The sequence below is a fragment of the Aquarana catesbeiana genome, linkage group LG07 (assembly GCF_042186555.1).
Source record: "Aquarana catesbeiana isolate 2022-GZ linkage group LG07, ASM4218655v1, whole genome shotgun sequence".
Lineage (NCBI taxonomy): Eukaryota > Metazoa > Chordata > Amphibia > Anura > Ranidae > Aquarana > Aquarana catesbeiana.
In genome coordinates this window covers 235,785,933-235,811,306 of record NC_133330.1, presented here as the reverse complement: position 1 = coordinate 235,811,306, position 25,374 = coordinate 235,785,933, and the positions used below count along the sequence as shown (strand labels likewise).

Below are 25,374 nucleotides of genomic sequence, written 5' to 3'. Positions count from 1 at the left end.
TATCTGGTTTATATTAGATTGATCATCTTGGCAGAAAAGGAAAGAGATGAATTATAAAGACAACATTAGCATATTTTCTCGTCTTTACATGGAGAGCTCTCTAAAGGCTCATTGAGAAGTGCTTGAAAATCCTGAGTATTTACTAGATTTTTTATGGGGGGAGGGGCACATAAAAGCATTTTAGGTACGTTTTATAGAATTGCATTTTCATTTTACAAGCTAGTATTTTGAAGCATATTCTGGTGTTTCTTGGCATTGAAAACTTCTCTTGAGTGTTTATGACCTTTTACAGATTTACAAGCCTTTGTGAGTACATCCATAGATTACAATGCCAGTTGAAAGATTTCCAAAACACACCTATGCAATACATGCCCTAGTGTAAACAGTCTCAATTGAAAACAATTACTCAATTGTCTAAAACGATCCAACTCCAAGCATTTTGGCATGTTTTAAACAGCTGCAAAATGTTTGTAAATGGCTATAACGTGCACAGGATGCCAACAGAACTAGGGAGGTTACCCTAAGAAACATGTTAAATGAAAAAAAAAATGCATCAAGTTTTTTTTTAACAATATATTTAACAAAAACTGAAAGCGTAATGAGGTGTGAGTTCTGCTCAGTGCAGCAATACTGTGAGACCAGGCTGCATAATGATGCAGTCTCAGGAGGTGTGTCACTGACAGCTTGGAGTCACAAGACTTGGGTTAAATAATGCTGGGCAACGTTCAACCTGGAAGAGGTGGGGCATCTGGGACCAGTAGTTATGAGCCCAAAGGTAAGAGCACCGAAGTAGAGGCAAGTATTGATGCAAAAGCTGCCTTTTTAAATTTAACAGGTGTAGGGCAGTGTACATTTTAATTGATTTAGGGCTGGAGTTGTGCCTTAAGGTTAATAAAAAAGTGAAATCTTTCCTTAAAATCGATTTAATCCCTTGCCGTCCTGCGCACGACGATATACGTCGGCACAATGGCACGGCTGGGCAAATGGGCGTACAGGTACGTCCCCTTTAAATCGTGGCATAGCGGCCGCACGCGCACCCGCCACTTACTCCGTGAGCGTGCCCGCGGTCTCGATGTCTGCCGGGGGCCCGCGATCGTGTAACGGAGTGGCAGAACGAGGAGATGCCTATGCAAACAAGGTATTTCCCTGTTCTGTCTAGCAACATGACAGAGATCTACTTCTCCCTGTCATCGGGAGCAGCAGGGGTGGCCCGTGCATTGTGGGCGCACGGGCCCCACCCCCCTAATCCCTGCTGCCACCTCCCGATCCATATACCCGGCCCCTTTCAGGACGCTGGACGCATGGACTCCTATGGCAGGGGTGTTTTTTTTTTTTAAAGCACCTGATTAGAGCCTGAGGCTCTAATAGGCTTCAAAAAAGGGTGGGCTCGGGGCGCAGAGAGTGCGCCCTGATCCCACCCTGTTGTGTGACCATAGCGAATACATTTTCGCTATTTTTACACCACAGTGCCTCCCTCCCAATCGGGAGGCAGGTCAGTGAGACCTGTTTCCCGATTGGCCAAAGCGCCGGGCATCCTTTTGGATGCCCGGCGTTTTGGCGGAAGAGACACACAGGGGAGGAAGCTGGAGGATCGGACTCCTCCACCGCTGACACAGGAGGAGAGGTCCCAACAGAACAAAGGCTGCATAAGATGGGCACAGGCTGCATATGATGGGCAGAAGCTGCATATGATGGGCACAGAGGCTGCATATGTTGGGCATAGACTGCATATGATGGGCACAGAGGCTGCATATGATGGGCACGGGCTGGATATGATGGGCACAGAGGCTGCATATGTAGGGCACAGGCTGCTTAAGACGGGCACAGGCTGCAAATGATGGGCACAGGCTGCATAAGATGGGCACAGAGGCTGTAATTGATGGCACAGTGGCTACATTTTATGGGGCACAGTGACTGCATATGATGGGCACAGTGAGGCTGCAATAGATGTTTTTTTCAGAATTTTTCAGTTTGCTGCAATTGATGTTTTTTTTCAGAAATTTTCAGTTTGCTTGTGCCCCCCCCCCCCCAAAAAAAAATTGGGCCACCAGCCGCCACTGGGGAGCAGTGATCTCTGTCATGTTCTAGTGAGACAATCCCCCCTACAGTTAGAATCTCGCCCCAGTACACACTTAACCCCTTGATCGCCCCCTAGTGTTTAACCCCTTCCCTGCCAGTGTCATTTACACAGTAATCAGTGCATTTTTATAGCACTGATCTCTGTATAAATGATAATGGTCCCAAAATAGTGTCAAAAGTGTCCGATGTGTCTGCCATAATATCACAGTCATGATAAAAATCGCAGATTGCCGCCATTACTAATAAAAAAATAATAATAATAAAAATGCCATAAATCTATCCCCTACTTTGTAGACGCTATAACTTTTGCGCAAACCAATCAATATATGCTTATTGTGATTTTTTTACCAAGAATATGTAGAAGAATACATATCGGCCTAAACTGAGAAATAAATTTTTTTTATATATATTTTTTGGGGATATTTATTATAGCAAAAACTAAAATATATTGCTTTTTTTTAAAATTGTCGCTCTTTTTTTGTTTATAGCGAAAAAATTAAAAAACGCAGAGGTGATCAAATACCACCAATAGAAAGCTCTATTTGTGGGAAAAAAAGGACATCAATTTTGTTTGGGTGCAATGTTGCACGACCGCGCAATTGTCAGTTAAAGTGATGTAATGCTGTATCACAAAAAGTGCTCTGGTCAGGATAGGGGTAAATCCTTTTGTGGCTGTAGTGGTTAAAGTATTATGCCGCGTACACACGAACGGACTTTACGGCATACTTGGTCTGGCGTACCGGATTTCGTCGGACAATTCGATCGTGTGTGGGCTCCAGCGGACTTTGTTTTCTCAAGAGTTTGACGGACTTAGATTTGAAACATGTTTCAAATCTATCCGACGGACTCGAGGCCGGTTGAAAAGTCCGCTCGTCTGTATGCTAGTCCGACGGACAAAAACCAAAGCTAGGGCAGCTACTGGCTATGAACGTCCTTGTTTTAGTCCGGTCGTATGTCATTACGTACAATCCGTCGGACTTTGGTTGATCGTGCGTAGGCAAGTCCGTTCATTCGGAAAATCCATCGTAAAGTCCGTTGAAAAGTCCGCCAGGCAAAGTATGCCGTAAAGTCCGGTCGTGTGTACGTGGCATTACTAAACCCACAACAGTGAAATCCTGTTAATCCTCTGCATTGTGTAAAAAGACAGTTTAATCCTGTCTTCTTCTGTTCCTCCCCTTCTTCCACAGTTCCCAAACCATCTTCTGATAGAACAGAGGCTAGGGGACAAGCTGCACATGCTCAGTTTGGTGTGTATTGCTATAAAGTTTTTTTCTTTTCTTGGGAAGGTGCATGTGATCAGCACAGGGCCAATCAGCACTATCTGGGCAAAGGGTCAGGGGTCCTGCAGCCTGATAGGACAGTCAGAGCAGGAGGAAAACTCCTCCTACAAGCATTAACCAGACACTGATAGAAGTCACAAGACTGCTGATGAAAAAAGCTATTTAGCAGTATATATTTACTAAAACTATTACATTTTGATGTTCTGTGTTCTGTGGGAGACCAGATATAATGAATGCAGGGTCCTGGGTTTAGTAACACTTTATTGCTGTGTGCATATAGGCAATTTTTGGTAGAGCCATTGTGCTACCAAAATTCGGCAGCAATCGCTTGCAATGAACTCATATGTGCAAAAAGAAAACTGCACTGTATCCTAACCTCTAAATGTAGCCGCAAAGTGAGATAACACAAATAAATAAGTAAATAATGGGAGTTGCGCTCTAAATAATGACATGTAACCCAAAAAAATGAAGTATGAAACACACTTAAAAAAATGAATATCAACGAGTCCTATTAGTGAGGTGAATGAACCAAAACACACTGTGCTGTGACTTCCTCCTGTGATTATGACTAGATATTAAGAGACAATAGTGAATCCACCACCACAAAGAGTGCATGCTTACCAGCTGCACAAGCTTTAAAGCTTGTGGCCAACACCCAGCCAGGGCCGTTTCCTCCAAGAACCGCAAATGGCTGATCGACCACAGACAGCCTCCATAGACCACTATCAGATTAATGATCTTGTAGATGGTCGGAGAAACCAGCATTCAAATTCACACTCGAAAACGATGATCAAACCAGCCCAAATGAAAGGGAGGAAAGAATCACCATAGGTAAAACCAGATGGTGTTTATTAAATGTAGCGCTGGTAGATTTTCAATATACCGCTTATAGGTAAATTTAGTGGGTTACCTGTTCATACATAGTCAGATTTAGCCTCTGTTCCAGTTTGGCTATGTTGCATGTAGCTTCACACTGTGCCTGTGGGTGTCGTTGTTACCATGGGTTGGTGTTGGAAAGGCAACACGTTAAAGTGTATAAGTGCTCCTCTGTCCCGGAGATAACTCGATGGAGGTGGTCCTCCGAGTTGCATTCTGGGAGAGGGTATTTATGGGACAGACGCCATGTTTTAGGATCTTTCGTCGGCCCTCCTGGCCGACAGGTATGTGTTAGGAGTACTACCTCGTGGCCTCCGACCGGGAGCAGCGTGTGGGTGGGCCCAGAAGCCTGTCTGGGGCCTACCACAGCGGCGAAGGAATGGTCCTGTGCTGTCTGTGCTGCGGGAAGAAGCTGGACAACTGAGAAGATCCCAGGGGAGGACCCGTCATGGAAGGATCATGCAGAGTGCTGGTCTGGAGAGGGGCCTGGTGACTCAGTTGGAGGACGCATCCTAAAGTTAACCTACCACATAGTACTGCCGGGTCAGCTTAAAGGTTCTAGTGCTGTGTTTGCTATCCATCGTAAACCATTACATCCTGTGGCAGAGGATCGTACGGGTTTCTATTACATTCAAGTCTGTGGCAGAGACTTTTGTTCATGCTGCGTATCAGCTGCTATGTTAGTGAGAGAAACCTATCCGGGCGGGCAAAGATTCAACTCTAAAAGGAGAGTATATTCATCTACAAGATTCCTATTTCTAATACTATACAAAGAAAAGGTATTTGAACTTCCCTGCAACACTTCTTCTACCTCTTTCCTGCTACTTCCTTCAGTTTCTCTTTATTAAAACCTTGGAAAAGATACTCAAGTGTCCAATGCCTACATTGTCTGGTATTAAGCTTAACGGGACCCTAGACCCGGTTCTGGTGAAATTGAGGTAACGAAGGTGACGGTAACAGCCCGCTTTAAACCATCAGCTCCACCGAGAGTTAGTGCTACATAAATAAAAACAGTATCACTTACATGTGGGTAAATTGTTACCAGTGTGGAACATAAGCCAGCCGGCTATGGTACAAATGCCCGTCCTATCGGGACGTTAATAGCGCGGTGATGTCAGCAAATTGCTCCTCCCTCCGTATTTTTTAAGTGTGTTTCATACTTAATTCTTTTGGGTTATGTGTCATTATTTAGAGTGCAGCTCCTATTATTTACTTACTTGTAATTAACTGCTGGCAAATGCTACACATACAGTGCTATGTAACAGCGATTGATCGCACACGTTTCGAGCATTGTGTAATCATTAACAATTATTCACACATACATGCAACACTCCTTTTTCCTTATGTGTCATAACCAATTGCTATTAATTATGGACAATATTAGTAGCTAACTAACTTTAGTGTTTAGAATAACTGGTTGAAATAACGTATGTATTAAATTAGCACCTACCTGATCGATATTTCAAAAGCAGGTCCCAAATAGATCTTCTGGAATATGGATCTACACCTGAGGTTGGTTCATCCAATACCACAACTTTAGATTCACCAACAAATGCCATTGCAACAGATAGTTTTCTTTGCATTCCTCCTGCAAGTAAAAAAAAAAAGTACTGAGTGCTAAAACATGATAAAAAATGAAATGGGAAACACAAAGAAGTGCAATCCAACAACAAAAATATATATAGCTACCATACAAAAACATTAATGGTTTGCGAAACATTCTAACATTACATCTAGCATTGGACTAAGCAGTGGCGTACCTGGCACATCTGGCACCCATGCCCGTGTTTTTTTTACATCCCCCCCAAAAAATTAATAAGACAAAGAAAATTGGCATGCTACACATGCCACATCGACTTGCAGGTGTGGCCAATTTGTGCTAAAAGTATAAGGGGATTAAAGAGACATATTTAAATAAAACCTGAGCCTACTCCCCATTTTCTCAGTACACATATGCCACAGTCCTGTACCATAAGCAAGAGTGTAAGGACTTGTTTACACGTGAAGTTGATGGGCAGTAAAACTCTGCAGTTGAACCACACTTTTACTGGCCGTAACAGCTACCCCCTTTAAAGCTGCAAAGTTATTGGCCGGGGGTGTACGCATACCACGTCTATGATGCTTTGCTTCACAGCTGTGGCGGGAATTATAGCCCCTATCGCTTTCAGTGAATGGAGCCGCTCTGCAAGTGCCTGGTAACTGTATGCAGGATTCAAGGAATTTAAGCAGTTGGCGAGGAGGCAATACAATGTCTTTTCACCGCCTGTCAAATGTTCCCTGAAGAGCGATCTGAAGAAGGATCAGCAGCTGCTCCAGATTCTGTCTGCTCCAGTTTAGATAAATTCCCCTAAGTGTCTATAGCACAGGGGTCAGGGGTGGCACAGGGCGACTTTACAGAGTGCAACCAAAACTACCCCCTCTTCCCAGTACAAATCATCTTTCCCCAAGCCTTTCCCACCCCATGGACAGATCTCCCCTAACATCCAAAATCACCCCTCCCAATTTAACCCTTCAGTACAGACCCCCCCCAAACTTCTCAGTGCAGACACTTTGGCACAAACCCTTAGTACAGACTGCACCCAGCACAAACCCCTCAGTACAAACTGCCCCAGCACAGACCCTTCAGTACAGTCAGACCCCCTCCGCACAGTCCGACACCCCCCAACACAGATCCTCCTGTACAGATCAGGCCCCCTAGCACATGCTAACCCTCTTGAACACAGACTCCTCAGTACATTCCTCCAGCACAGACTGCCCCCCTCAACACAGACACTTCAGCACTAATGCCCCCCCTGTACAAAATTCTCATTACAGACTGAGCCCCCAATATTCCTAGATCCCCTGCCCAGTCCTCCCTTTCCAATAGGGAGGACTGGGCAGACTCTGCAGACTCAGCTAAGGGTGCTGGTTAACATTTCTTCATTTGATTTTCATGGTACTGCACTGGATGGGAAAGGGGTGCAGTGCCATACAACTCAAAGAAATGTTGGGTGGCACCCCCAGTCGAGTCTGCACCTGGTGCGAACCGCACCCCCTGCACCCTTATTGATACGCCACTGACTAAATGCAATGTACAGCATATAAGTCTGTCTGCTATGTATTGCTTCTTCCTGTTTGCCAGGTAAAGATGAGAGATTATTTCTTAAAGAGTGGAAAGATCAAAATAATTACCTGATAGGTTTTGGGCTTCCTCGTGTCTTTTTTGAGGAATTCCCATATCCTCCAGCATTGTTTCCAGTTCCCTCTCAGCTTGTCTCGTAGATCTGCCTTTTAGCTGGGCATAAAACAGGATATGCTCTTCCACGGTTAGACTGTAGGAATAAAAATATAGATATAATATTTACATCAGTGGACATAAAGTACTAAGTACGGTATGTAGTTACTGAGTGGCATAATGGTCAACTCCAACTAAAACCAACAATTCTCCTTAAGAGCACACCAGTAGATTATATCTTCTGTCTGTTCACTCCAGTTCTTGGCTGTACCTTCATATGTTACAGCACTATAGTCCCCTTATTTAAGTCTAATATAAAATAAATAAAATGCAGCAGGACCTGACAAATGCCTTCTACTAATTCAATTAAAATGATCACTTGCTAAAAATGTCAGAATTAAGCATATTGTGGAGATTCAGGATTTCCAAAACTAAAAATGATTTGATCGATTGTCTTTCTCTCATATTCACTCTCTTTCTCAGAGGTAAACCTCAGATCATAACTGATAAAATCTACTCTGTTGATATATACATAAACAATATAAAAAAGACATAACCAAGACAGGCCCCGCTATAGAGTACTATGGATCTGAGACACCTTTTCAAGTGTATCAATAGTTCCAACTCTTAAAGGAAGGGTCCACTGTGGGAAAGACCTTTTTATATTTGTTTAATGTTAAAAAACATGGAATGGCCTAGCACATACAACTAAACTCCAAAGTCCACAAAAAAACTAATAACATAGAGGATTTGCATCTGATGCTATCCTGCGTTGGTCAATGTTAATACAAGTTTAGAATGGAGCATGTATAGTTTATGCAGATTAAAGATGCAGTTTGCTTTTAAAATAAAGAAAACTTGTATACATAAAAAATATACACGGGCATTGCTTTTTTCCTGGCCATGTCTGGCTTCATTACTTTCTGGATAACTAACCTGACCAGGCCAATAACTCAGAAAGTATTGCAGTCACTGGCATGATGTTAAAGTGGAACTTAACTCTCTCAATCAACACTGACTATTTTAATTCTTATGCTGTTAGCATTATAAAATACATAGGAAAGTATATTAAAGTATATTATATTTATTTGTTTCAAACTGTTTTTTTTTTTTTTTACATTTCTTCAGTAACTCCCGGGTTTTCAGGCCAGGGTAAATTATGTCATACATCCCAGACTTTGGGCGTAAGGGGGGGGGGGGGGTTAGCTAAGGGCAGATGGATTCCAGAAAGTAAATGCTACATTAATTATTTGCCCTTAATCAAAATGGCCATGGCCAGAAATACTAGATCAGCTTGGTGTAGATAGCCTTATTAATATGCATTTATGCTTTAAAAAAATTGTGTTTCTTATGGGTTGTATTAATAGATGTACACAAAGAAACAATTTTAGCTAAATACAAGTGCAGGCTAGGCTTCCTGATTTGCAGTATTACACCATGGCTGTACTCGACTATTCCTTGTCACAAAGCAAATCTATGAGTCGGTTAAAACACTAAAAACAATGCACTCCCTGTGTGGCTGATATCTTATCTCAACAGTTGTTAGAAGAGAGACACGATAGCACTGAACCACTGATAGCTTCCTCTAGTGGCTAGTTTACAAATATCTACACCAAAGGCTCTATTATCAAAAACACAGAAAAGCAAGTTTGTAAAATGTGAGATTCTAAAATGATTTTAAAATTTAACTCCACAGAAAAATGTAAACATGAGTAACCCAGCACTGGTATCTTCGGCTGCAGTACTCACCTCCTCCCTACAAACTCCCCATTCTGTGATCCAGAGCTAGACTACTTCTCGCTTTAGGAAGGACTTATTTAAAATATTTGCATAGTATAAGGAAAGGTGACTTGAAGAGCAACTACTACATTACAGTTATTACGATTATCTGTCATATTTACTTCAATTGATCTGGGGCAGCTGGCCAAAAACAACATCATTCACCTGTTTTTGTTTTATTTTTCTTCTCATTTCAAGTTGGTGAACTCTTGTTTTAAGTATTTGCAAAAAAAAAAAAAACATTTCTGGCATGATGTGTTCTACTCCCACTCCCATTTTCACAGCCTATTTCCAGCAGGTTGCACATTATGTTCACACTTTATTTTGAGTAACAGAATGAATCCAATCAAATGTGTAAGTAGGAGGTCAGCTACTGTGTCATCTGGTGACAAGCCAGAGGCATCTTCCTTATGTATATTGCATTACCAGAGCTAAACATTTACTAAATGTCCTCATAGTCCTAGTGCAATAAACTCTGGGGGACATTTCTGATAGTCAGAAAAGTGTTGCAAAGGATGTCAGGTGAATAAAGAGATGTTAAAATAGATCAAATCCAGCATTATTTAATATTTAAAAAAATGAAAATTTGCACCATTGTATATGAAGAGTATGTATTAAACATTAGCAGGTGTCTGGAATTAAAGAGGAACGTCACTTGGTTTGTATAAAATTAAAAGTCAGCACCTACAAGTACTGTAATGGCTGACTTTAAGGAAACAGATACCAGTCCATGGAGTTCAGTATCACCTTCCACGCACTGAAATGAGCATGTGCAAGGCACAGCAGTGCAGTGAGATTGTTCCTGCAGCCTCCTAGGATGTGTGCCGTGCCCCAGGAGGTTGCAGACTGCACAGGGGATGGGCCATCGCCCATCATTATTGCCTAGGTAAGGATTGCAGAAGTGAAAAAAGTATCCTGGAAATGTGTTAGAGGCTGAGGGGAGGAAGAGGATGAGCTATAAGTTTCTTTTTGGATGGAGGTCTTCTGGATGCCGGGATCGACACCATACCTCCCCATACTGTGCCCTATGTACCATCTACTCAAAGTGATTGGACATTCCTGAGGAAACATTTGGGGCTCTCTGTATGGGCACATTTATGAGGTTTCAAGATCCCCGGATCCTTATATACATACATCATGATATTTGTGGCTACGCTCTTATGGTCTTCAGGGGGGATACTTGTGTGGAACATGTGGGGCCCCGACCATGCCTTTCGGGACATCTGAGACGCCTCATGTTGCAGCACTGGGGGATACATTTACACATCTGTGTTGATCTACATATGTTGTTTTTATAGTGATTTATTTATGACCCTCTCCTAAACGCCCCTGAAGAAAGGATTGAACTCTTCCTGAAACGCGGCGGGTATTAGAGAGGAGAGTGTCACTTATTGTATATATACCTTTACAAGTCAGCGGTTTTACTGTTGATGTTTTTTACTATTCATAATAATGTTGTACCATCCGATTTTATGGATGTATAAATAAAATTACATGTTTTATACCATAAAAATATCTTCTTTTACTTCAGTTGCCTTTAAAGCACCATCAGTACCTTTTGTAGGTTTCTCCATTTTTCTAATTTTCTACAATTTAGGGATTTAGGGAAAATTATTTACTGTTTTCTGTTTTTTATTGTTCTGTTTTGTCAAACAGGAAGTCCTCCCCTATATAACCCCTCCTTCACAGGAAGCACATCAGCTTTGTAGCAAGCAATAAATTCCCAAAAGAGGGGAGGGACCTCTGTGTCCTGTGTTGTACTCCAAGAAAAGGATTTTACAGGTAAACTGTAGGAAAAATCCTATTTTCTTTATCATACATCACAGGACACAGAGCCGGTTATTATAATAATAACTACTTGGGACGTCCCAAAGCAATATCCTTAAGGGGAGGGAGACACCATCATTAGAAACTGCCACCACAGAAGGACCTACTTGGCTATTTGTATTACGCTGAGGCCAAAAGGCAGTATCTTCTACGTGACTGACATCCACCTGGTAAAAATCCTGTAGAAGTATAAACCAAAGACCAATAGTGGTCTTGCACACCTGGGCCACTGACACCTGATGATGGATGGCCCACACCTGTAGAGAATCTCCCCCTAGAAAAAATGTGTTTTTGCCATTTAACCACTTAAGGACCAAACCTCTTTGTGAGATTTGTTGTTTACAAGTTAAAAACAGGGTTTTTTTTGCTGGAAAATTACTTAGAACCCCCAAACATTATACATTTTTTTTCCTAATAGCATCAAACTTTTACCCTCAAAAATCTCCATAGGCGACGTTTAAAAAATTCTACAAGTTGCATGTTTTGAGTTACAGAGGAGGTCTAGGGCTAGAATTATTGCTCTCGCTCTACTGAACGCGGTGATATCTCACATGTGTGGTTTAAACACTGTTTTCATATGCGGGCGCTACTCACATATGCGTTCGCTTCTGTGCGCGAGCTCGGCGGCAGGGGGCGCGCTTAAAATTTTTTTTTTCTTATTTATTTTACTTTTTAAACATCCCTTGTAATAGAAAAAAAACATGACATGACCTCTTAAATATGAGATCTGGGGTCAAAAAGACCTCAGATCTCATATGTACACTAAAATGCAATAAAAAAAAGTCATTTAAAAAAATATAAATAAAAAATGGTCCTTTAGGAGCTATGGGCGGAAGTGATGTTTTGACGTCGCTTCCGCCCTGCAATGGTATGGAGACAGGTGGGGGCCATCTTCCTCTCACTCGTCTCCATACCCAGCATGTGAAAGGTCCAATCGCCTCCACCGCTGCTGATGGCTTCGGTAAGCGGCGGAGGGCATCGGAGCGCGGCAGGAGGGGGGACCCCTCTCCCGCCGTCAATAAAAGTGATCTTGCGGCGAATGCGCCGCAGAAACCACTTTTATCTGAAAGCAGACCGCCGGCCAAAGAAGAAGATACTGGGGTTTTGGCAGTTAGCTGCTGCCATAACAATGATATTCCTCTTCAAAGTTAGGACGTATATCGGCGTGCGGCGGTCTGTATTAAACCATAGGTATCATTGATAAACTGGCAGATCCACTGCTAAATAATTGACCTGGATGCCCTTCCTTGGCTCTTCTGACAGCAGGAACCAGGATTTCTGACCTGTACTGACAACTCAAGTAGATCCTGAGCGCCTGAACAACCTCTAGAGTATGTAGCGATCTTTCTCCTGCTGACTGCGCATAAGGAGAACAATAAAAGGCAAGACACTGTCCTGATTCAAGTCAAAACTAGAAACCCCTTTAGGCAATAAAAGTGGATGAGTACGCAACATCACCTTATGATGTGAGACCAAGAACGGCTTCTTGCATGAAAGAGCCGCCAACTCTGACACTCCCCTGAGTGAAGTAATAGCAACCAAAGAAGCCACCTTCCGAGATAAAAGGACCAACAGAATCCCCCGATTGGTTCAAAAAGTGGCCTCTGCAAGGACAGTCAAGATCAAATTCAAGTCCCAAGGACACAAGAATGGCCTGACAGGCGGAACTGTCCAATTTACATGCTGTATGAGGTATGACACAAGCAGTGAAAAACAACGGCCTCTGGAAAAGAATGGATAGGGACGAACTCTGACCCTAAATGGTACTTAAGGTCAATCTATTTTCCCTTACTGATTGGAGAAAGAAAAAGAAAACCTCCCACTCACATATTTCTGCAGGTGCCACTTCCTGGCTTCACCCTAGGCCAAAAAAAAAAATTTCAAATCCTGTAATTGAAGTTCCCAGAAGCTGGCTTCCAAGGGCTCAACAATGCTGAGATACAGGACTAAAGACCATCACCTCCCGCTGGACTGGGAGTGTCCAAGGAGCAACCCTCATAATACTCGCTATGTCAGTGTACCAAGCCCTCCTGGGCTAATTTGACCAACACTAATATCAGTGTTACCACCTCACGGATTCTTTGCAAAAGATGTGTCAGATGTCGAAACAGGGGAAAAAACTTCAAACAAGGGAGAAACGATCCTTAAGGTGTTACCAGTACATCTACTCCTATTGGCAGTGGGACTCTCGTCCCGGACACACCTGCCCCAACCTGTTGTAGAACCTGGAATCTAGTAGATTCCCCTGCAGAGTTCCCTTTGCCACTATCCTATACCTGGAATATGTATTGGCGATAGAGACAGCAAGTGTACTGTCCCAGACAGAATGTGGTACACCTCCCTGAGTCGCATGACCTCTGTTGCCGCTCTGGTGCCGCCCTGGTGGTTAATATATATGCCTGCAGAGGCATTTCCAGATTGAACCTACAACTGGTTTGTCCTATAATCCAGCGCAGGGGCGTACTGGCCAAAAATTCCAAGATATTGATGGACAATATTCTTTCATATGGAGACCAAGCCCCCTGAACTGTAGCCAGCCTCAAATCAACTTGGAGACACAGGCATCAGTGGTTATTTCATAAATTCCTGAAAAGGAACCATCAATTTTTGCTCTGCAACACCCCGGAAACAGAGCCTTCCAGCAATCCAATGCCTGGATCTTCAAGTTCCAGACAGAGAGAATGATCCTCTACCAAGACCTGGATTAGGACTGTATGTAGGGAACGTGCTTTAACCTAGACACAGCTTCCTCCTGTAGAAATATATCGAAGGAACCCCTGGAATACACTGCTTCCAGAGCAAAAGATTGAGGCAATGAGTATTGAGGTCAGTCAGCAGCAGACTACTTTCGGAGATAAGCCTTGGTGTGCTGTGAACAAGGCATATCACCTAAACTAGTCTGCTGCAGACTGTACTGTGAAGGCTTTACAATAAATACGCTTGATGTTATGGAGTTGCTGGCTGCTTCTTTTTCTTGATGACCATTTGTCTATTGGTGTGTGGGAGGACACCTCGGCTTGGACACCCTGGCTGCAAACTTCCAAAGTAAGACTTTGTTTTCCACTGTTCTGAGCCATACGATCTTTGATCGAATCAGTATTGAGGTGTCCTTAGCAAGCCCAGCACTGGAGCTAGATGCTTTGTGAACCTTCCCGGAGCCTTCCAAAACCTTCCAGAGCTATGAACAACACAAAGGGAACACTCCCAAAAAAAGGCTTTCCACTGCAAATACAGAAATCCCAGATGAGCCTGGAAACAAACCGCCACATGAAGACGTGCGTTTACAGATGATTTTGGACTCCAAAATCTACCGCTTTCAGAGAGGTTATCACTAAACAGATCTAGTCTAGCTGAAAACAGAAGGATGTTCAGCGGGTTGAGATCTTAAGATAGACCTCATGTCCCTATTTGGTTTTGGAACTGCTACCATTTGATTGTCGCACAATAATGAGCCCATAACTTCTGCTTCAAGACAAAAGACTGACAACTCTGTGGCAGACCCAGACAGTCCCAAGAGGTGCACTTAACTTACCAGGTTTCTGCCGACTAAAGATGGAACAAACCACCTCAGAGACTGCCCCAAGATCTTCTGGCCTGAGGTATTCCCAAAACACAGCCACCTCAGATGCCTCCCTCACCAAGGTGGGGAAAAGCTTACAGCAGCTGGTATTCCTGGGCAGTCTCCCCTCCATATACTAACCAGGCTTGATCCTGCTTAGGCTTTGATCAACTGAGATCAGACATGATCAAGGTGATGCGGTCGCAGTCTATCTGACAAAAAATGAATACATCAGGAAACACTGCAATGCCAAACACCACAGTGGCTCAGGTGCACCTGACACCACTGTCCATCGGGAGATGTGGACACAACCAGATCCCTGAACCTGAGAGCGGTGCACCTGCCTCCCCCAGCTGCTTCTCTTTTCTGGAAGAACTTAACTGGTATAACAGGTAAATAACGCAGCAACTATATTAGCCAACCAAATATACAGTCCTCCAAGGATGCAGGCCTAAAACAATGTTGGTTTACTGCTATGCGACCCCTTAGGTATGTAAGTATGCAGTTACCCAAGTGTCCAGTTGTGACCCAGAATTCTCAACTGGACAGGTTGAGGGGCTCCAGGGAGCTTGTAACATGAAGAGGAAACTGGCCTTTAACCACTTCAGCCCCGGAAGGTTTTACCCCTTTCCTGACCAGGGTACTTTTTTACAATTTGGCACTGCGTCGCTTTAACTGGTAATTGTGCTGTCATGCAATGCTGTACCCAAACTAAATTTACGTCCTTTTTATTCCTACAAATAGAGCTTTCTTTTGGTGCTATTTGATCACCTCTGCAGTTTTTATTTTTTGCGCTATACACAAAAAAAGCAAAAATTTTGAAAAAAAACCCCTATATTTTTTGCTATAATAAATATCCCCAAAAATGTTTTTTAAAAACAAATTTCTTCATCAGTTTAGGCCAATATATATTCTTCTACATATTTTAGGTAAAAAAATCGCAGTAAGCATATATTGATTGGTTTGCGCAAAAGTTATAGTGTCTACAAACTATGGGAAAGATTTATGGCATTTTTATTATTTTTTTTACTAGTAATGGCAGTGATCTGCGATTTTTAACGATATTACGACATTGCGGTGGACAGATCGGACACTTTTGACACATTTTTGGGACCATTGACATTTATACATCGATCAGTGCTATAAAAATGCATTACTGTGTAAATGACACTGGCAGGGAAGGGGTTAAAACTATATCCTGACATCCTCTCCTATGCGTAAATGGAGCTGGATGTTACAGGCTGTACAATGCAGAGATTGCCAAAGTTAAAAGCATTTAATGCGATTGTTGTTAATGTGGAAAGTTGTCTCACAGTGTACTGGATTGCTTCATACAGAGGTTGTGTAAAGACACTCTAGAGTACTGTTGGGCAGGACAGAAGCCTTGGCGGAAGTGCCAGAGGGCACAAACATATGAGATGTGGTTGGGGTCATCAACCCAAAGCTGAAATTGGACACTGATGAGCAGGTATCAGGACAGTTGCTGGAGGAGGTTCATGTGCCAGTGGAGTCGGTGGTTAGTGATGTTGCCATGGGAAACAACCACTCCACTTTGTGCGATTCCCCTCTAGACACTGCCTTGCAGAACACTGGTGAAAATGAGTTCTGATAAATGTGGACAATGAGGAAAAGTGCAACGCACTGGTAAATGTTTCGGTTACCATGGGTAACAACAAAAATAAGGGTAGTCAAGGTGATGTGGTTGCTGTTAATCTTAAAAAATACAGGAAGATGAATAATGGTATGGCAGACACAGAAAAGGGAATAGGTGCAGTAGAATTAGGCCCCCTACAGGTTCAGGAGTGTATTTCTGGGAAAGATTTCCAGAGGTCCGGGAACCTCCCAAGTTGCAAGAGTAAAAGGTCAGAGGACACTGGCCAAAAGCTTAACATGAGGCCCAGGTACCATCCATTTTGGCGGATTGGCTTTTTTCGAATGGATCCAATTGAAGTCCATGATTCCTAATAGAACCGTTCAGACCTCCAAGTATGCTCCAAGAGCACATGCATCAGTGACCACCACCTTACAGACACTGGCAAAAAAACTTCCTGTGAAGGAGGGGTTTTATAGGGCAGGACTTCCTGTTTGATCGATCTACCAGTTTCCACTCACCTATAGGTGATGTATAACCCAAGGAGTTATTATTATAATAACTGTCTCTGTGTCCTGTGATGTACGATAAAGAAAAAGGAATAAGGAACTCTTATATGTACTATATGTGTCTTTCATTTTCAGACTACCTATTTATTTCATACCAGGAGAATTTTAATATTCTGTTTATCTATAGCCTTTTCACAAATTATTTTCTGCTGTCCAGTCTTCATCCAATGATAATGTGTTTGAGCAAGACTGCAGTTGCCTCAGAAAGGTGCTAGAACCATGAAACAAATTAAGAGGCATATTTCTAGATTTAGATTAAAAGCTATAATTAAGACATACATACTGGTAACTAGAGGAATGTAGCAGCAAGGTAAGGAGATAATTGCCCAAATAAGAGCCATTTACCAGGTAGGTTGTGTTAGCTGGCGTATACTGTTATATATTCAGTACTTACTGTCGAAAAATAATGTTATATTGAGGGCACATGCCAAGACTTTGCCGAATGGAGTCCATGTGTGTGTGAATATCTCTGCCACGAATCCACACTGTGCCCGAGGTAGGTGGGAATAATCCAGTTATAATAGACCTGTATTCATGTTTGGTTGGAAATGACAGAATAAAAATAACAGAGTTAAAATATATAAATAGAATTTACATAAACGTACATATTTTGAATAAAGAATGGGAACAAACTTACTTCTGGCAAGAAATCATATGATTTGTGTACATACTGTATACAGTGCCTTGAAGAAGTATTCATACCCCTTGAAATTTTCTACATTTTGTCATGTTACAACCAAAAACCTAACCTGTATTATATTGGTATTTTATGTGATAGGCCAACACAAAGTGGCACATAATTGTGAAGTGGAAAGAAAATGATAAATGGTTTTCCAAATCTTTTACAAATAAATATCTGAAAAGTGTGGCGTGGATTTGTATTCAGTCCCCTTTACTCTGAAATCCCTAACTAAAATCTAGTGGAACCAATTGCCTTCAGAAGTCACCCTAAATAGTAAATAGAGTCTACCTGTGTGTAATTTATTCTCACTATAAATACAGTTGTTCTGTGAAGCCCTCAGAGGTTTGTTAGAGAACCTTAGTGAACAAACAGCATCAGGAAGGCCAAGGAACACACCAGACAGGTCACGTTTAAAGCAGTTAGGTTAGCACGGAGCACTGTTTAATCCTTTATTCAAAAATGGAAAGAGTATGGCACAACTGCAAACCTACTAAGATATGACCGTTCACCTAAACTGACAGGCCGGGCAAGGAGAGCAGAGAAGAGGCCCATGGTAACTCTGAAGGAGCTGCAGAGATCCACAGTTCTGGTGGGAGAATCTGTCCACAGGACAACTATTAGTCATACACTCCACAAATCTGGCCTTTATGGAAGAGTGGCTAGAAGAAAGTCATTGTTGAGAGAAAGCTATAAGAAGTTCCATTTGTAGTTTACGAGAAGCCATGTGGGGAACACAGCAAACATGTGGAAGAAGATGCTCTGATCAGATGAGACCAAATTTTAACTTTTTGTCCTTAAAGCAAAACACTATGTGTGATGGAAAACTAACACTGCACATCACCCTGAACACACCTTACCTGGTGGCAGCATCATTTTGTAGGGATGCTTTTCTTCAGCAGGGACAGGGAAGCTGGTCAGAGTTGATGGGAAGATGGACGGAGCCAAATACAGGGCAATCTTAGAAGAAAACCTGTTAGAGTCTGCAAAAGACTTGAGACTGGGGCGGAGGTTCAACTTATTTATTTTATTTATTTCTCCAGCAGGACAACGACCCTAAACATACAGCCAGAGCTACAATGGAATGATTTAAATCAAAGCATATTCATGTGTTACAATGTCCCAGTCAAAGTCCAGACCTAAATCCAATTGAGGCAAGACTTAAGAATTGCTGTTCACAGACGCTCTCCATCCAATCTGACAGAGCTTGAGCTATTTTGCAATCTAGATGTGCAAAGCTGGTAGAGACACCTCCAAAAAGACTTGCAGCTGTAATTGTCATGAAAGGTGGTTCTGCAAAGTATTTACTCAGGGGGGCTGAATACAAATGCACGCCGCACTTTTCACATATTTATTTCTAAAAAATTTGGAAAACCATTTATGGTTTTCCTTCCACTTCACAATTATGTGCCACTTTCTGTTGGTCTATCACATAAAATCCCAATAAAATACATTTACGTTTTTGGCTGTAACATGACAAAATGTGGAAAATTCCAAGGGGTATGAATACTTTTTCAAGGCACTGTGTGTGTGTGTGTGTATATATATATATATATATAGATCTATATATATATATATATATAGATCTATATATATATATAGATCTATATATATATATATATATAGATCTATATATATATATATATATAGATCTATATATATATATAATTTTTCCTCCCACCCAGAAATTATATCAAAACTTTGACTAGTATATTAAAGATAACCCGTCTCCCTGACTGCAAGACCATCACTCAACTACCCATCAATAACCATAAATAACCAGCAAAAGACAATAATTGGAGTTTATTGACTGCAGCCTTTTATAAACATATTGCATAAATAATAGAGTATAGACAAATACAATCCTGATGACGGCAGATGGACACATACATCCTTTAGGTGGACACCTCTGAGGATTTTTGTTACCACACTTATAGGATAGACAAAATGGGCATAGTCTATCTCTGACTGCATTTCCTTAAAGGGAAATACAGCTCCCCTTGATAGAAGGATTAAATAAATAACCTGCCTCATAACTACCCCCTTCTATCAAGACCTTCTGGGTGACTGCAATTTTAGTCTCTTGTACTCCAGGATATCTCATGTACAGTGCATCCGGAAAGTATTCACAGCGCTTCACTTTTTCCACATTATGTTATGTTACAGCCTTACTACAGCCCTAATCACAAGTAGTATTCACAGCCTTTGCTCAGTACTTTGCTGAAGCACCTTTGGCACCAATTACAGCCTCAAGTCTTTTTGAGTATGGTGCTACAAGCTTGGCACACCTATTTTTGGGCAGTTTCTCCCATTCTTCTTTGCAGGACCTCCCAAGCTTCATCAGGTTGGATGGGGAGCGTTGGTGCACAGCCATTTTCAGATCTCTCCAGAGATATTCAATAGGGTTCAAGTCTGGGGTCTGGCTGGGCCACTCAAGGACATTCACAGAATTGTCCCGTAGCCACTCCTCTGTTATCTTTGCTGTGTGCTTAGGGTTGTTGTCCTGTTGGAAGATGAGCCAGAGCGCTCTGGAGCAGGTTTTCATCAAGGATCTCTCTGTGAGGCTGGGAGATGACCAAATATACCAAGATGGCAGGTTGTCCTCCTTTTCACACTTGAGGGAGCAGTTTGGCATACCTAGAACATGGCACTTCCGATATGCTCAGTTGCATCATGTAGCTATGGCCCAATTTGGGAGAGGAGAAGTTAGAGTACAAAACACTGCTTTAGAAAAGGTTCTGATTGACCCTGACCCGACTAAATGTATATCCAGATATTATAGAGTAATAGGCCTGGGCGACCCTGACCAGACTGTTAGCACTAGATCCCACTGGTTAGCGGTAATACCGGAATTGACTGAGGAATTGTGGCAGGAGGTGCTGGATACGTACCTTGTTTTGGTAATCTCCTCCACAGATAAAATGATACAGCTTCGATATCTACATCAGGTGTATTATACGCCGACCAGATTGTTTAAAATGCATAGGAAAAATTCCGCAGAGTGCCACAAGTGCAAGGGAACAGAGGGTACTTTTATACATATGGTATGGGACTGCCCTAAAATAAGACCCATGTGGTCCAGCGTGACTGAGTTCATTTCTGATCATTTTGCCCTTCTGAATATATCCTCCCCATTAAGATGTCTCCTGGGGGTTTTTGACCAGGAGGAGATGAATGTGCACACTAAATTGTTCCTCAGACTTCTGTACTTTGGAGTACAGAAATTGATCGTATGGAGATGGATTTATGAGGAACAACTAACTTTGGGCATGTGGGTGAAAATAGTAAATGCTGATGTACTTCTATATAAGATGACGTATGAGGCCAGAGGGGCCCCCAAGAAGTTCAGGAAGGTATGGTTTAGATGGATTGATTCCAAACATACCCTGGAGGAAGATGGGGAACTGGGCAGTGGTGACTGATAAGGCAAGGCACAGCAAGCGGGAGTAATAAGGAGGACGGGAGTATGGATATAATGTAATGGAAATGTTGCACTTGTTCAAGGTTTACTCTTTGGGTTGATGTCGACTGTTTCAACATCACAAAACACACACAAAAAAAAAAAATAGACCGAAACAAATGGTGGAGGAATGGAAAGACACTCCAGGAGCACTTATTCTGACACTACAGTAGAAATGAAGAAATGTATGTTTACTGTTATCAGTGTTGATTTGATATCAGATGTCTGTGATGTAATTTTTTAATGTGCTCAATAAAACTTTTTTGAAAAAAGGATGTCTCTGTACATTGCTGCATTCATTTTTTCCCTCGATCCTGACTAGTCTTCCAGTTCCTGCCGCAGAAATACATCACCACAGCATGATGCTGCCACTGCCATGCTTCACTTTAGGGATGGTATTGACCAGATGATGAGCGGTGCCTGGTTTCCTCCAGACAAGACACTTGTCATTCAGGCAAAAGAGTTCAATCTTTGCTTCATCAGACCAGAGAATTGTGGTTCTCATGGTCTGAGGGTCCTTCAGGTGCCTTTTTGCAAACTCCTTGTGGGCTATCAGGTGCCTTTTACCGAGGAGTGGCTTCCGTCTGGACACTCTACCATACAGGCTTGATTGGTGGAGTGCTGCAGAAATGGTGGAGTGCTGCAGAAATGGTTATTCTTCTGGAAGGTTCCCCTCTCTTCACAGAGAAATGCTGGAGCTCTGTCAGAGTGACCATCGGATTCTTGGTCACCTCCCTGACTAAGGCCCTTCTTCCCCAATTGCTCAACTTCTTCCATTTACGAATGATGGAGGCCACTGTGCTCATTGGGACCTTCAATGCAGCTGAAATTTTTCTGTACCCTTCCCCAGATCTGTGTCTCAATAATATAATCCTGTCTCGGAGGTCTACAGACAATTCCTTGGACTTCATGGCTTGGTTTGTGCTCTGACATGTACTGTTAAAGGGGTTGCAAAGGCAGAAGGTTTTTTATCTTAATGCATTCTATGCATTAAGATAAAAAGCCTTCTGTGTGTAGCAGCCTCCCCAGCACTCCCTAATACTTACCTGACCCCCTCTCTGTCCAGCGATGTCCACGATTCCCGTCTGGGACTTACCCTAATGATTGGCTGAGACACAGCAACGGCACCACTGGCTCCCGCGGCTGTCAATCAAAGTCAGTTAGACAATTAGGGGAGAGAGGGGGCAGGGCCGAATGGCATCTCCATGTCTGAATGGACACACGGAGCTGCAGCTCAGCTCGGGTGACCCCACAGCAAGCTGCTTGCTGTGGGGATACTCGACAGGAGGGAGGGGCCAGGAGCAGCAAAGAGGCACCCGAGAAGAGGAGGATCTTGGCTGCACTGTGCAAAAACGAACTGCACAGAGCAGGTAAGTATAACATGTTTATTATTTTTAAAAAATTAAAAAACAAGCCTTTACCATCACTTTAACTGTAGGACCTTATATAGACAGTTGTGTGCGTTTCCAAATCATGTCCAATCAACTGAATTTACCACAGGTGGACTCCAATCAAGTTGTAGAAACATCTCAAGGATGATCAGTGGAAACAGGATGCACCTAAGCTCAATTTTGAGTGTCATGACAAAGGCTGTGAATACTTATGTACATTTTTTTCGTTTTTTCTATTTTTAAGAAATGTGCAAAGATTTCAAACAAACTTCTTTTACAGTGTCATTTTGGGGTATTGCTTGTAGAATTTTGAGGAAAATAATGAATTTAATCCATTTTGGAATAAGGCTGTAACATAACAAAATGTGGAAAAAGTGAAGCGCTGTAAATACTTTCCGGATGCACTGTATATACATGGAATTGGGGTTCATGTATATTAGCCCATCTTTTGTGAGACTTTTAGTAGTTTATACCCTGTGTCCGCCCACCATACGTATGTGACATGGGTATATTTTTTCAGAATATGATACATCATAAGTTGGTCCTGAGGAAGCTATGCAATTTGCGAAATGCATTGACCAGCGGGTGAGAATAGACAGGCCTCTACCTCCATTTTGAATGTTTTCCATGTAAAGAGGTGTCTGTATATTGGTCCCTAGTAGGACGTTTGTACCATATGCAAGTTTCTTGATTTTAAATGATGTACTGATGCAGTGGCGTAATTTTTTAATGATTATTAATAAAATTTGATATTTTTTATAGAAAATTGTCTCATGTGGTTGCCAGTAAAGTCCACTATCAGCAGGACTGGTTCTTGCTAATTGTTCAATATGTCGTAAAGATTTGGATGTGGCACGGGTAAAGGTCTCTATTTTCTCTCTAGACAAATACACTGTAAATGGTGCTTTTGAGGCACTTTACATAAAACCATTGTGTGAGATATCCGTGTAAGCTAGGCCTCCAACACCGACTTGGAGGCATTGCACAATTAACAGAAGATATAGCCGTGAATACCCACTAGTTCATTGGCACTTGACCATACATAATAAAGGGGAACCGAAGCTAAGACGGGTCCCTACCTAGTTAACATTTGATGAGAATAACCACCTTCAAAAGCTTATAACCTCTATGAGTACCTTATACCAAATCCACTACCTTTAGCCTGTCATGCAAAAGCACCCAGGTTGCCAGTAGTGCTGTCCTCCTAAGAATGCAATGTGCCTGGCTATCATATTTACCTTCTGACCTTACAGTGATATTATACTCTCAGTTTTCAAGCACTCTCCATAACTGATTTAATAGTTTACTAAGTATGCAGCTTCTTTATCTTTTAATATTTGCCTATGTTCCTGTTTAACCTGGTGCTATGACCACTGACTCAAGTTTCCTGTTTCAGGGTGGCTCCATTCTCTTGCAGTATCCTATGGAGCCACTCTTGTATGCAGGGACAAGAGTTGTGTAACTGTGTGCATCAATAGAAATACAAAGCCCAGTAGCCTAGGATGTCAAAGCACTGCCCTGCTCCTCCCCCCCTCTTCTCTAAACTAACAGACTGGCTCTAAACTGCACTGTCCACTGTTACGTTTTCTCTGTGAAGACCAGATGTTTGAGAAAGCAGCACTGAGAGCACAGGAGCCAACAGCTTTGAAAGTTGTAAATTGCAAGTGCTGGCATGAGAATTTTAACAAATAGTTTACTGTAAAGTGTGTGTTCAGTTTATTGTGCTCAATGTGTTAGGCTAAAAAAATCTGAGGGTTTAATACTACTTTAATTATTTTAGTTATTAACTTTTCTCTTACTTTCCTAATTTACAATCTTTAATTCAGAGAGTACCGAAGCCAGTAGGTCAGCATAACAACAAGGAACTATTTTAGGAGGTCAGTAATATTAGGCCAACTATTTCTGTCATGGCAGGTTTACTTTCAGTAAAGCCTGCTTTGTATGCAAAGAAAAATTAAAATAATGCAAAGAGTTCTTATACACCCATGTTGTCTTTAGGTTTTTATATAAAGAAAAGTGGTAGAATAACTTACAATATTGTTGTTTTTCCAGCTCCATTGTGCCCTAGGAAAGCAGTAATCTGTCCTTCATAAAAGGTGATATTGACCATATCCACTGCAGGCTTGTAGTTGTTTGGATAGACTTTGACAAGATCTTGAATACACACACCTGGCATTATCCCTGGTGGTTCTGGCTCAAAAAATGGATTCGCTGCAGATGAAAAACAGGAATATCATGGGCTTCTATTTTGTTTTACAGTTTTAATGATTATACCCCCAATAATAGGTAATTAGTCCTTGTCCTGGAAATCACAGAGTTTTTCAACATGAGAGTAGTTAGGTTTAGTAGTATCTTTAGGCTAAGCGTTAATTTGAGGGTTATTTTGAAGTTAAGGGTTATGCCGCGTACACACGATCGGACTTTCTGGCATACTTGGTCCGGCACACTTTCTGACGGACTTTGTCCGCCGGGTGCGCCGGACTTTAAAACGGACGGACTTGCCCACACACGACCGGACTTTCCGGCGGGCTAAGTCCGCCCGTCTTTCCGACGGACTTTTGCCGGAGTTACGGCGGACTTTCAGAATGAACGGACTTGCCCACACATGGACAGGTCCGTTCATTTTGAACGTGACTCAAGTGCGACGGGACTAGAAAAGGAAGTCAATATTGCCGCTTTTATCGGCGAGATTGACACCTTGCAAGCCCCGCCGCGGGTCATACTAGGCCCTTAGGTCTAGTATGGATTTTAAAGGGAAGCCCCCCTACGCCGAAAAAACGGTACCCCTACCCATTCACCTAGGGAAAAAGTGTCAATAAAACACACTACACAAGTTTTTAAAATAATTTATTAAACAGCTCCGGGGGGTCTTCCTCCGGCTTTGGGGGTCCCTCCGGTTCCTCTTCTCCCGGTGTTCCAGTTTTTCGGCCGGCTCCTCCGCTGTCTCCAGGCCACTCTCTTGCCAGCGGAGGTCCGGACTTCTGGGCTTCTTGGCTTCTTGTCTTCTTCCCTCTTCTCTTTTCCAGATGTTGACACAATGCTCTCTCCGGCTGGACTGCTCTCTGAGGGC

The 25,374-nt window shown here is 42.3% G+C and overlaps 1 protein-coding gene across 2 annotated transcripts in view; it reads right to left on the bottom strand.

Annotated features, from left to right (window-relative positions):
* Positions 1-25,374, bottom strand: part of ABCA4 (ATP binding cassette subfamily A member 4) — a 450,770-nt gene that overhangs the window by 147,448 nt on the left and 277,948 nt on the right. For both annotated transcript variants that reach the window (XM_073593112.1, XM_073593113.1), the window contains exons 21-24: positions 24,338-24,515; positions 17,169-17,300; positions 7,407-7,546; positions 5,686-5,823 (exon numbers count right to left, since the gene is read on the bottom strand). In XM_073593112.1, the coding sequence (XP_073449213.1) occupies positions 5,686-5,823; positions 7,407-7,546; positions 17,169-17,300; positions 24,338-24,515 (588 nt within the window). The remainder of the gene's footprint in view (positions 1-5,685; positions 5,824-7,406; positions 7,547-17,168; positions 17,301-24,337; positions 24,516-25,374) is intronic.